Source organism: Cibotium barometz, chromosome 35 (assembly GCF_041138505.1).
Source record: "Cibotium barometz isolate CiBa-2024 chromosome 35, ASM4113850v1, whole genome shotgun sequence".
Taxonomy (NCBI): Eukaryota; Viridiplantae; Streptophyta; class Polypodiopsida; order Cyatheales; family Cibotiaceae; genus Cibotium; species Cibotium barometz.
In genome coordinates, this window is record NC_141080.1 from 3,004,044 (window position 1) to 3,017,909 (window position 13,866).

The 13,866-nt window shown below is 42.3% G+C and overlaps 1 protein-coding gene across 1 annotated transcript in view; it reads left to right on the top strand.

The window, feature by feature from the left end:
* Positions 1–1,746: 1,746 nt before the first annotated feature.
* LOC147618055 (uncharacterized) overlaps positions 1,747–13,866 on the top strand; it is a 58,884-nt gene continuing 46,764 nt past the window's right edge. The window contains exon 1 of the mRNA XM_086775296.1: positions 1,747–2,046. Within this exon, the coding sequence (XP_086631422.1) occupies positions 2,038–2,046 (9 nt within the window). The 5' untranslated portion in view covers positions 1,747–2,037. The remainder of the gene's footprint in view (positions 2,047–13,866) is intronic.

A 13,866-nucleotide genomic window follows, 5' to 3' on the forward strand; every position in this document is an offset into this window, starting at 1 on the left:
GAATAATATATCTATTATCCACAAACTAAACCATTAAGCCAGCCTTAGTAATGGCAGACAAGTTCTTCTTGATCCCTAGTACCACTCTGACCACTTGGAGGCTACTTTATCCATCAAATCCCTTGTAACTTCTTTTTGGTGCAATGGCTTTGAAAAGGAAAAAAATTGAAGATCCTACCTAAACAAATCCAACTTAAGCCTTATTGATGTAAAACTTCTAATAAAAAACTTGAGCACCAAAAGACCATACATGGTGCCTATTGCCCCTCTTCATGTATTTTTAGAGGAGTGGAAACTTGATGTCTTACTTGGGTACTTCGATTCACACTCATAATAGGCTATTGCTATCTGATGGACATTAGATGGGTCACCGTTGCTCTAGGTGTTTTCTCTTAGCCAAATGATAGGCAAATTGACATGGATATCTTCTTATAAGACAAGAAATCAAATTTTTCTTTATAAAAAACAATTTGCCTACCTTAAAAACAAGTTAGATGTTGATTTGTCCAAAAGGGAAAACAACACACTTAGAAAACCATGTTGGACATGGATCCTTATTTGTGAAACTAATTTGGGAATGGTAGCTACCCGAATGAAGTTCATTAGCACATTGGCATTAGTGAATATCCATATGTGAAAGAGTTGGAACCAAAGGCCAAGGATCATTAAAAAGGTAGACCTACTGATTGAGGGTAGTGTGATTTAGATATTGATGCTTGTCATTTTTATACAAGGAAGATATCCTACTTGCAATCTCACGTTACTTTGATAAACCTGTGTTTACAAAATTACATTGGGCATTGAATGCTTGTTCAATTTGGAGTATTATTAATCAGTGAAGCCTTTTTCTATTTCAATTCAACCACCTTACATGTTTCAACTTTCATCTACCCTTTTATGCTATTTCACTTGAGTGTACCCTTTTATTCTTTTTCTCCTTAGTGTACCCTACAATAAACAAAAGTGGATGTGTAAGTGCTTATGTATTAAACACTTTTTTTAAAGGGCCCCTTCAAGTATTGGGTGTGGTTCATGAATTATGGCTCAAAAAATGGTCAAGGTCTTCAAGATGAGTATGACATGCAAATGTGGTTTGGGCCTCGAGGATGCTCCGATCTAGTGGGCTAGTGTTACATGTCTCTAGTACTTTTTGCTCATTAACCAAAGAGAAAAATAAAGTGTGCTTGAATGTTGGAGCATCATCTAGAAATAGACATGTGTATTTTTTTTTATTTTTTTATTTTTTACGCGAGGAGGTACAACACACACATGAGTTTTACGTTACCCCTTGAGGAGTGAAGGGGTGGGGGTATTGGGCCGAGTATCAAACCCGTGTCCTGCGAGGAGGGAGTATGCCACCTCCACCACAACTGCTATTGTCCCTGCCGTTTAAGTTGGACATGTTAAGTGAGGATGAGCTTTGAAGTTTATAATAGCAAACAAACTTTGCTACGGATACAGGACAACATTATACAAATGGCATATCATGGATGCTAAGATCAATCCAATATGTCAATCTTGCCCCCATACTATACATGGTGTCCATGTTGTCTCTATCCCATTGGCATGTGTTCCTCTTGAGGCCACCCCATGAGAGACTTGTCATCATCTATCCTATATTATGTATGTATGTATGTATGTGCATGTAAAAACACATCCACTATTACAAGGACTATCATCATAGCCTCTTTACTATCATCCTAGCCGTCTATATTGGGAGTGCCAGGACCCTATTATGCAATACACTAGTAGATTGGGTTGTCCGTTCGAAAACACCCTCTTTCGTGACAGCACCCCAAACCCCGAACCCCCTTCCTCTCAAGGGTAGTCCCTGTTGCTGCCTTCAGGAATTCTCTCTTCCTCTACAAGCCTGCCTGGACACCTCGCAAGTGAAGGGACATTGTTGTCGGCCAAAGCAGCAAATTTCCAGAGACGCGAAAGCTCAGCCAAAACGGCTCTTCACGACCAACAAGGTTTCTGTTTCAGAATTAGGGTTTCGAAACCCTCCCGCAGGCCCTGCATTATTTACACCGCCTAATGGACCAGGTAGCCCACCACGGTTAAGCAAAAAATTAAGCACAGTGGATTATTTTAAGGTTTTTGCTGTTTCAGTTAATTTTAGGCTGAGTTCTCATCCTCTAGCTTTTGGGGAACTGTCCAATTTTTAGATTTTTGATGCAAAAAGATGTTAGCTTTCCTCATGCTTGGGTTCTGTCTAATTCAGCTTGACTTAATGGGATTTAAGTTGTTTCACTGCTGTGTCTGGAATTTTTCTGTTTTTTTTTTCCCCTTTTTCCAAATTCTCAAGACATGTGGTAGTCTTCTTCCGATGGGAGGACCATGTGGTTTTATTAAAGTAGGCAAGATGTCTTGAATTGATGAATTGTTTGCTTTTCGTAAAAACAATCAGCCCCTACATCTTCTGCTCCACGCACGCGCGTGTGCACAAGCACACAAGGAAAAAAGAGAAGATTGGAAATCCTGAATGTGAAAGGTTCTTCCCACATGTCCTTTGGAAAGGACAAGTTTACAATGCCCAACATTAGATGATGTTGGCACACTCTTTACCATAATTTTTGCCCCACCTTCCCACGAGCTATTGATTGCACCGCCCATAGTACCAATGAATAGTTTTATCACAAATTGGAGACTTGGATGGTGTTGCTGTGTGCAAATCAGACACGTGTCCCCTGTGAACTCCTTCACTGGTAGCCACGGTAAAATTGCAGCATCATTAGTCTCAACTGAACTCTTTGGAGGTTGGAATTTCTGCCCAACCCCAGTTCAGTTCATAAGGAAATGCTACAAGGACGAGTTAAGTCCTAGCCCATGCGGAGCAGTAGCCCAAACTTATCTGCCATTCTTCCCTTGGCCCCTGTATATCCTCAAAAACGTGTACTTATCTTCAAGGTGCCATTCTTCCCTTGGCCCCTGTATATCCTAAAAAATGTGTGTTTTTTTTTTTTTGGGGGGGGGGGGGGTTGTGTGGGGGTCAGGAGCTGCAACTGCTCATTGGGAAGGAGTGCTGGTGTGCTGATTTATTTTTATTCAGACAGATCTGGCTATATCTTCAGGTGCACACCTCCACCGTAGACACAAATTTCTCAACATACAGAGTAAGTGCCCTAGAAGTTGCATTTGAAAAGAGATTGTTTTGAGGTGTGAGCTCGCATTTAGGATTCAGAGGAAAGATCAAGAAAGCTGGCAAGGGTTGATGGTCCCAATCAAACCAATGGGAATACCATCTATTGTGCTCTGGCCCTTAGATTTCACTTTGAATCACCACATTCCAACTCAAAGCCTAAATTCTATTGGTTTACTTGTGTCTTGTATTCAATAACTATTGTTGTTCAGGCATGGGATTATTCTCTTATATCCTTGCAAATTAGATTTCCAGTGTGTCTTCTGCATCTTGCTTTGCTTGCGAAGCTTTAGTTCGCGGAGCATGTGACTGGTTGAGTTGGGGGAGAAGCTCTAGGCTTTGGGGTTGAATGGTAATGAGGCATGTGTCATGTGTCTTTAGGGGGGAGCCTCCTAAAGCTGGCCCACTCTCCCAAAGACCGAGTGGGTCTTTTGAAACCGGCCTCTGGTAGAAACCAAAGTGCGGTAGACTAGCAGTCACCCTTCCAATTGTAGTGCAAATAAATAACAAATTAACAGGAGCTAGAATGCTCCAGAACTGAAAGGAAATCGACACCTGTTGGCCCCAAAGCTTGGCGCCCCTTTCGGTATTTCTTTATTCAAATTCAATGAAATGTATAACTGAGTACAACAAAGCCAGTCTAGGGAAGTAAACCTGCGTGTCCAATCTGGCAGCCCTCAAGACCTCTTAGCACAGAGGATTCTCACAAAGATCTATGTCCCACAAAAGCAACACACTGTGCTTCCCTCTAACCAAGCAAGACAACGCAATAGGGCAGCCTTGAGCACACATCTGGCTGTTCCATGAACATGGTTTCAACTCAGTTCAAATACACATCCACTGTCCAATCTCTGTTTCCACCCTTCAAACTGCCATACCCCTCCTCTCACAAGGGGCCAGATGATACAACTCTGCAGGCATAAGCCAGTGGAAAGAAAGAAAGATTGATAAGTTCAGAGCTTACCAATTTCAATGCGTGGTTCTGCACCAGAGGGACTGTTCGTACTAGTCTGTACTTGCAAAAGAATGTCTGTACTTTTCTCCCTGCAGCCACCTGACTGATGCACCGACTATACTCTGATAAAGCGCCGCCTACCACTGTTCAGGATTGAACAGGTCTGTAGCCGCCTGTACCTGTCCGTACAGGTTTGTAGTACCTAGCTTTACCAGTCCGTACAGTACTGTACGTGCAGTTTCTGCCGCCTGTACCTACTGGATAGGTCTGTCCTTGTCAGCCTGCACCTGAATTCACCTGACTCTGCAGCACCCGTACTACTGTACCTGTTGCCGTACAGCAGTCGTCACCTGTACGAGCAATACGGAATTGTACCTGTTGTCCGTGTTATTCTACCTGTATAGTACCCGTCTGTGTGCTATTCTGTACCGTACAGTACTCGCCTGAACCTGCAGCCGCATGCTGTCCGTACCTTGGTCGCCAGCGCTGCTTGAACCAGCTGCCAATGGAACTGCAGCCACCTGCTCTGTACGGCCTGCAGCCACGTGGTCTATATGGCCTGCTCTCCACATAGCAAATCCAACAGCCACCTCTATGCAGCCAGTCGACAGAATTTTTCTTCTCCTCCACGCAGGTAGCTTGCATGACCTCCCAAAAGCAAGAGAGAGAGAGAGGAGAGGCATGTAACTCCCAAAGTGGAGTTGCCTTTTCCCCAAAAATATCCTAGTGCCCCTTTCTAAAGTTTATCAACTTACTAAGGGTCACTTATGCCTAGGGGCCACCCAAGGTTAAAACATTAAAAATATTAAAGTCCTTGGTCCCCCTTCACATTTGAGGATGTCCACACATCATACCATTTGTTTGGGCACCCCAAATATGAATCATTTAATATTTATCTTGCTCACCAACCACCATGCCCACACTTGTGCTGTTCCACTTTCGCAGGGTCATGACATACCCCCTCTTGAAAAATGGCAAGCGTCCTCGATTGCAATCTGGTGATAGAGCAAAATATCCAAAGTGAAATGTACAATATGGCAAGATCAGCGTCCCAATCTCTCTAAGCCATGCATATGTAACAACATTCACTGCAAACCAATGGTGTAGTAGTAGTCCAAGTTGTATACCACTGTGAACCATACACAACCACAACATCCAATGTGACTAGTACACATATATCATAGAAGTCCCATAAACAGATGTACTGTCAGCCATCAGGTACCTTCAAAAGCTGCACCAAGCGACCTCTAGATGTCATCTGAGCCTGTCTGTATCAAGGGAGTGGAGGTGCTACCCCCCTCTTGAGCATCAGGCAATGCTCTAGACCCATGCTCTGTTGAACCTGAATGAGCCGTAAATGAGCCGTAACAAGAGTCGGCTCCACCTCAAAGGCATCAAGATAAAGCTGCAAAACTTGAGGTGAATCTGTTAAGTCACCTTCCTCCATCCACTTCGCATCCATCGGTGAGTAGTTCTTGAACTTCACAAGATAGCGACGGGAAACTTTACCTCGTACCTTTCTTTCCTTATGTGCCAGTATTTGCCCTGGAATAAGAACCTCATCAAGTTCCTCAACTTCCTGCTGAGCCTCATCTGATACATCCTCAGGCACATCCCCACGGAAAGGTCTAAGTAGACTCACATGAAATGCATTGTGAATCCTCCAGTGATCTGGTAGCTTCAAACGATAGGCCACCTCACCAATCTTTTCCAATACCTGAAAAGGTCCATAATAGCGCATGCTCAACTTAGGGAATAAGCGCTCTTTACCCTTCATCTTCTTGAGCCTAGCTTTTTCAAATCGCAAAAGAACCCAATCACCCAATGCAAACTCTAATGCACGTATGTGACGGTCTGCTGCTTTCTTTTGCTTTTGCTGAGTTTTCTGGAGTGCCAACTTAACTCTCTGATAAGCTTCATCCATATTTTCCACATACTGATCAGCCTCAAAGATCTTATCCTTTGTGTGCAAAATGGGTGGTACCTTCTTTCCTCCTTCCACAATCTCAAAAGGCGCCTTGCCCGTTGAGGTATGGACTGTGTTGTTATAAGCAAACTCCACCAAAGGAAGATACTTTTCCCATTGTTGCTTGTGCTATGACACATAACACTTAAGAAGATCTAACACTGTAGTATTAGCCTTTTTCGATTAACCATCTGTTTGTGGATGAAATGAAGATGAAAACTTGAGAGTTGTATCCATGTTGTCAAACAACCCTCTCCAAAATAAACTCGTCATCCGTGGATCACGGTCACTGATGATAGACGAAGGCAAGCCATGATACTTGAAGATGTTCGCTATGAACAACTTCACCTTATGATCAACTTTGATCGTCTTACGCACGGGAATGAAATGAGCCTGCTTACTGAACCTGCATATTATAGTCCAAATGCCATCATTTCCCGTTTGTGTACGTGGAAGATCAAATATAAAATCCATGGCAATGCTCTCCCATGGTCTATTTGGAATAGGTGAAGTAACCCTGGTGTCTTTTGACGGTCAAACTTCACCTTCTGACATACGATGCATTGCCTAACAAAAGCATCAACATCTCTTCTCAAGGTTGGCCAATAAAAGAAAGTCTCAATTGCTTTTACCGTGGCGTCAATACCTCTATGACCTGCATACGGTGGAGCATGACTTTCAATCATAACCTTGAGCCGCAATTGCCTGGTAACACACAGTCTACCATGCATCAACAAAAACCCATCTCTGAGAGTATAATGATCATGCCGCTGACCCTCAGACATCTGATCATAGAGCCTTCCAAAATCCTCATCATGGGCATATTGCTCTTTCATCTCATCAAGCTCATGATGATAAGCAAGTGAAACTGCTGAGATCTCTGGCTTGCGTGACAAAGCATCTGCCACAACATTCTTTTTGCCTTCCACATGCACAATCTGGAAGTGGAACATAGACAAAAAGTTTGCCCATCGCATATGCTTCTCAGAAAGTTTAGTTTGCGTGAGGAAATAACGCAAGGTCTGATGATCTGTCTGCACAATGAAATCAGCCCCAAGCAAATAGTGTTTCCATGTAGAAAGAGCATGAATTATAGCCAACATCTCTTTCTCATAAACCTGTAAATGCTTCTCGGCATTCTGCAATATTCGACTCTCATAGGCTATCACATGTCCTTCCTGCATGAGAACTGCCCCAATGCTGTTTCCACATGCATCACATTGGACAACAAAAGCCTTTCGGAGATCCGGTAATACCAATACGGGATCCGAAGTAAGCTTTTCTTTAAGCTTTTTAAAGGCTGTAATTTCCTGATCAGCCCATCTAAACGGAGTTGCCTTCTTTGTTAAGGCATGAAGGGGCGAAGCAATTTCAGCAAAATACCGTATGTACCACCTGTAATAGGAACATAATCCCAAAAAGCTGCGTACATCATGCACGGTCCTCAAATTTGGCCAATTAAGAATTGCTTCCACCTTCGAAGGATCCATACGGACTCCATGCTTAGACACAATATGCCCCAAGAAGTGTATCTCTTGCAAAAAGAACTCACTCTTCTTGCCATTAATGACCAGCCTATGCTTCTGGAGTTCTTCAAACACAATGGCCAAATGCTTCCTATGCTCCTCCTCAGTGTGTGAATGCACAATCATATCATCAAAAAATGTGTCCACAAACGCTCTATGAGGCCGGAAAATCCTGTCCATCATTCTGTTAAATGTGGCAGGTGCATTTGTCAAACCAAAGGGCATAACCAAGAACTCATATAACCCAAAAGTGGTTCGAAATGCTGTCTTATGCACATCCTCGGGTCTAATACGTATCTGATGATACCCGCTTTTCAAGTCTATCCGACTAAAGACTGTTGAGCCCTGTAAGCGGTCTAAAATGTCATCGATTCTCGGAATAGGGAATCGATTCTTAATGGTATTCTTGTTCAGCGCCCTGTAATCAATACACATGCGCCAAGAACTATCTTTCTTTTGCACTAAGAGTACAGGTGAGCAAAAGGGTGATGAGCTAGGCTGTATCAACCCTTTATTCAACAGCTCTTGTACCTAACTCATAATTTCTTCTTGTTGGGCTGCACTAACACGGTATGGCGGTCTATTTGGTGGAGTACTCCCCGGGATTAGATCAATAGCATGATCTTCTGGCCTTTCCGGAGGAAGTTCCCCTGGCAATGACTCGGAAAAACAATCTTGGAACTCACATAAGAAATCAGTCCTGTCCTTATCTAGCGTAGACAAATTAGACTTAGACTCATCATCGTTTTTTGCATCCTTTACATAAATCAAGTACGTGGAAAGATGCTTTTTCATTACTAATGAAATTGCCGAAGGTGATACAATAGGAACAGATTTCCCTTTTAGCTTTACATCCAAAATATGTTCTTTTCCTCTATGAGTCAAAGTAATCTTCCTATTGTATGTATCCACCACCGCATGTACTCTGTGGCACCGTGGCATACCCAACAAAACATCACATCCATCAAGAGGCATGATGAAAAACTCCTCACTGTCCACATAGCCCTGCACATGAAGCCTGAGCTTCCCAAAACAAAGGCCCCATCTCCTCTGCACGAATCCCCAATCCCACCTGGCTGTTCCCCAACAAGATCAGGAACTAACCCTGCAGAAGGTTTTGGTTTCTTAGACTTGGGCTCCCCTTTAGTGTCAGAGTCCTTTTGGGACTTACGCTTGGGACAATTAAAAGACATATGTCCCTCCTCTGTACAGTAAAAACATTTCCGAGCATCCATCAAAGCTTGTCTCTCCTCAGGAGTTCTCTTGGGCATTGGTAACTTCTTATACCGCTTCTCTGTAGACCCTTTTGCATCACGAGAAGCATGCCCTGACTTTTCAGATTTCTTGCTTGAGCTTTTACTTCCTTTAAATCCGGATGAGACCCAGTGAGTAATGCATTTGCTGTCATAGCATTCTCTATCATCTGTGACATATTTGTTACTCGAGTCTTTATGCAATAGTCACGCACTTCCTTGGGCAGCCCACAACAATACTTCTCCACTTGCTCAGACAAAGGCACTGCATGATAAGAAGTAACTCGGAGTAAAGCTTCCCAAAACTTCTTATTATAATCCTCAAGATTTTCACACTTTGATGCATCCAACTTGTGCCATGCTGTCATTACATCCACCTCAAAAGTAGATGTGAGCCATACGGAGGAGAACACCTGTTTAAACTGTACCCAAGTAGATGGTGCTATGCCCTGTAAAAGAAGAGTGGACCACCACTACAATGCATTGCCTTTGAGAAAAGTCGCAGCTTTTCTCACTTTAGAGGACTCCGTGTAATTACCACCAGAAAAAGCAGCATCAAACTGCTGTAAAAAGGTAAGTGCCTTTAGCTTATCTTTGGCCCCACTGAATGTGTCAAATTTCACAGCAGCTCCCGCTTCCTTATAGTCCTTCGCCTTACCCATAGGCGTTAGATTATCGTAAGGAAGTGGCTTCACAAGATTGCTACCCCCAGCATTCATGCCCATCATAGGGTCAACATTACCAATTCCCACACCTGGCATTCCATACATTCCAGCCATGTTTCCAAACATACCATTATGCATACCAGGCTGCATGCCCCCATACATGTTGCCTTGCATTCCAGGCTGCATGCCCCCAAACATGTTTCCTTGCATTCCGGACTGCATACCACCATACATATTCCCTTGCATACCAGGCTGAAAACTAGCTCCAAAATTCCCTGGAATACCCATGCCTCCGTGAGGATAACCCCCAGTCATGGATTGGAACACATAGCCACCACCAAAATAGCATGGATGCATAGACTGCTGAGGAATAGATGGCTGTCCGAAAAAGGAACTCTGTGAGTTGGCACCAAAAGTAGGTTGCATGTTCGGAAACTGTCCAAAAGATGGATCCTGTGGGAAGGCACCACTGTTGCCTTGAGGTGGGTTCTTAGAACGCACTTTCTTCTTCTTCTTTTCAGGCTCAGAACGGGATCTCATAAATTCAGCAAACTTCTCACTTTGAGTGAGCTGCATAAACACATCCATTACACCTGCCAAACGATTTTTAAACTGAGCATCATCTTCCTCTTTACTAGGCATATCTTCTGGCTGTGTTACATCCTCATATTGTGCATCATCTGCAGCCTGTTCTCCTGCAAGAATATCCTCAGATTCATTTCTCTCAAGAGAGGTCTCTTGCTCTTCCTCTTCATTATAAAAATATTCATCTTCTGTGTCTGACATGTTGCTGAATTTTTCAGCAATGACTTTCCTCGAGGCAACCACGAGCTCACCCCCTTAAGAAAGTTGATGATTGGTCCTGGCAACGGAACCTTGAAACCGGCCTCTGGTAGAAACCAAAGTGCGGTAGACTAGCAGTCACCCTTCCAATTGTAGTCCAAATAAATAACAAATTAACAGGAGCTAGAATGCTCCAGAACCGAAAGGAAATCGACACCTGTTGGCCCCAAAGCTTGGCACCCCTTTCGGTATTTCTTTATTCAAATTCAATGAAATGTATAACTGAGTACAACAAAGCCAGTCCAGGGAAGTAAACCTGCGTGTCCAATCTGGCAGCTCTCAAGACCTCTTAGCACAGAGGATTCTCACACAGATCTCTGTCCCACAAAAGCAACACAATGTGCTTCCCTCTAACCAACCAAGACAACTCAACAGGGCAGCCTTGAGCACACATTTGGCTGTTCCATGAACATGGTTTCAACTCAGTTCAAATACACATCCACTGTCCAATCTCTGTTTCCACCCTTCAAACTGCCATACCCCTCCTCTCACAAGGGGCCAGATGACAACTCTGCAAGCAGCAGGCATAAGCCAGTGGAAAGAAAGAAAGATTGATAAGTTCAGAGCTTACCAATTTCAATGCGTGGTTCTGCACTAGAGGGACTGTCCGTACTAGTCTGTACTTGCAAAAGAATGTCTGTACTTTTCTCCCTGCAGTCGCCTGACTGATGCACCGACTATACTCTGATAAAGCGCCGCCTACCACTATTCAGGATTGAACAGATCTGTAGCCGCCTGTACCTGTCCGTACAGGTTTGTAGTACCCAGCTGTACCAGTCCGTACAGTACTGTATGTGCAGTTTCTGTCGCCTGTACCTGCTGGACAGGTCTGTCCTTGTCAGCCTGCACCTGAATTCGCATGACTCTGCAGCATCCGTACTACTGTACCTGCTGTCGTACAGCAGCCGTCACTTGTACCAGCAATATAGAGCTGTAGCTGTCCGTGTTATTATGCCCGTACAATACCCGTCTGTGTGCTATTCTGTACCGTACAGTACCCGCCTGCACAGCAGCTGCTTGAACCTGCAGCCGCTTGCTGTCCGTACCCTGGTTGCCAGCGCTGCCTGAACCAGCTGCCAATAGAACTGCAGCCGCCTGCTCTGTACGGCCTGTAGCCACGTGGTCTGTACGGCCAAGCTCTGTACGGCCTGTATTCAGTACGGCCTGCTCTCCACACAGCAAATCCAACAGCCACCTCTGTGCAGCCAGTCGACAAAATTTTTCTCCTCCTCCACGCAGGTATTTTGCACGACCTCCCAAAAGCAAGAGAGAGAGAGAGGAGAGAGGCGTGTAACTCCCAAAGTGGAGTTGTCCCTTTTCCCCAAAAATATCCTAGTGCCCCTTTCTAAAGTTTATCAACTTACTAAGGGTCACTTATGCCTAGGGGCCACCCAAGGTTAAAACATTAAAAATATTAAAGTCCTTGGTCCCCCTTCACATTTGAGGATGTCCACACATCATACCATTTGTCTGGGCACCCCAAATATGAATCATTTAATATTTATCTTGCTCACCAACCACCATGCCCACACTTGTGCTGTTCCACTTTCACAGGGTCATGACATCTTGTACGGAGGGCCCCCATGCAATGTTAGAGTGAATGCCCAAGGGGTGGCCACTAGGCATCCTGAAGAGGGGTGCCATATCAACGGTTGGTAGAGCCTCTCCCTATCAGAAGTTAGAAGGAGCTGGGTGAGGGTTGGCTTGAGATGACCCCAAGCTCTGATTGAACTGGTTGCAAATTGGTCCTCGAAGGAAGAGCTGAGGCCACAGGCGTGAGGCCTCCGTGAAGATCCACCACACTGGTGGTCCAAGATCCTCCAAGACGGGGTGCGGGCCGAAATCGGAGCATAGAGGAAAGCCTTCTAGGCCTCACCCCTAGCCAAAGGCTCAAACAAAGTGACCCATCGCCTGTTGGGCATCGCATATATGATCGTTGCCAAAAGCATCAACTGATGTTTCCAATCGTTCCTCTGTGACTTGATTCATGGCACCTAGACAGGTCTCATTTAGATAGGAGCATCTTGGATGACATCTTCACCTGATGGGAGGTGACAACAGCAGCCTAGATCCCTTAAAAGGATATGGCAGTTTTGTTGAACTTCAGGAAGGCCTCTGATGTGGTACACTTGCCCCTGTAGTGCTGGCCGCATGGCTATGGGCTATGTTGGGCGGCCAGACCATTGTAGGGCCAACTTCTGGGGCAAGCACATCTGTTGAAGAAGGTAGTTAATGTGGAGTCTCGAGCCAACCATATTGCGATGATGGAGGCCATTTCCAATGAAATTTTATCCATGACTTTCAATTTTGACAGCAGAATGGAGTGCCAACCCTGTTGAAGATTTTGTGCACATTTAATGAGTTAATGTGAACTCATTTTAAAAAAAAGGGAGATAGTTAGATGGAAAGACAACTGTGCCGTGGGAGAAGTTCGAGTGTGCTCTTTGTAAGCAGCATGTACCTACCAATGTAGATTTCCAAGCACAATCTTGTTTATGCCATTAGGGTTCTTAGAGGCATCAGAGGCGTTTGGTACGAGGCGGGTATGGTACGTGCCTGGAAAGACTCGTATTTTTTAGAGACATTAGAGGTGTTTGTTATACACACACATATATATATATATGTATATATATATATGTATGTATGTATATATATGTATGTATATATATGTATATATATATATATATGTATGTATATACATGTATATATATATATATATGTATGTATATGTATGTATATATATATATGTATGTATATACATGTATATATATATATATATATGTATGTATATACATGTATATATATATATATATATATATGTATGTATATGTATGTATATATATATATGTATGTATATACATGTATATATATATATATATATATATGTATGTATGTATATACATGTATATATATATATATATATATATATATATATTATGTATATGTATGTATATATATATATGTATGTATATACATGTATATATATATATATGTATGTATGTATATATATATATATGTATGTATGTATATACATGTATATATATATATATATATATATATATATATATATACATGTATATACATACATACATATATATATATATATATATATATATATATATATATATACATGTACATACATACATACATACATATATATGTATGTATGTATGTATGTATGTATATGTATGTATATATATATATATATATATATACATGTATATACATACATACATATATATATATATATACATGTATATACATACATATATATATATACATACATATACATACATACATACATACATACATATATATGTATGTATGTATGTATGTATGTATGTATGTATGTATGTATATATGTATGTATGTATATATATATGTATGTATATGTATGTATATATATGTATGTATATGTATGTATATATATATGTATGTATATATATGTATGTATGTATATGTATATATATATATATGTATGTATATATATGTATATATGTATATATATATAGAGAG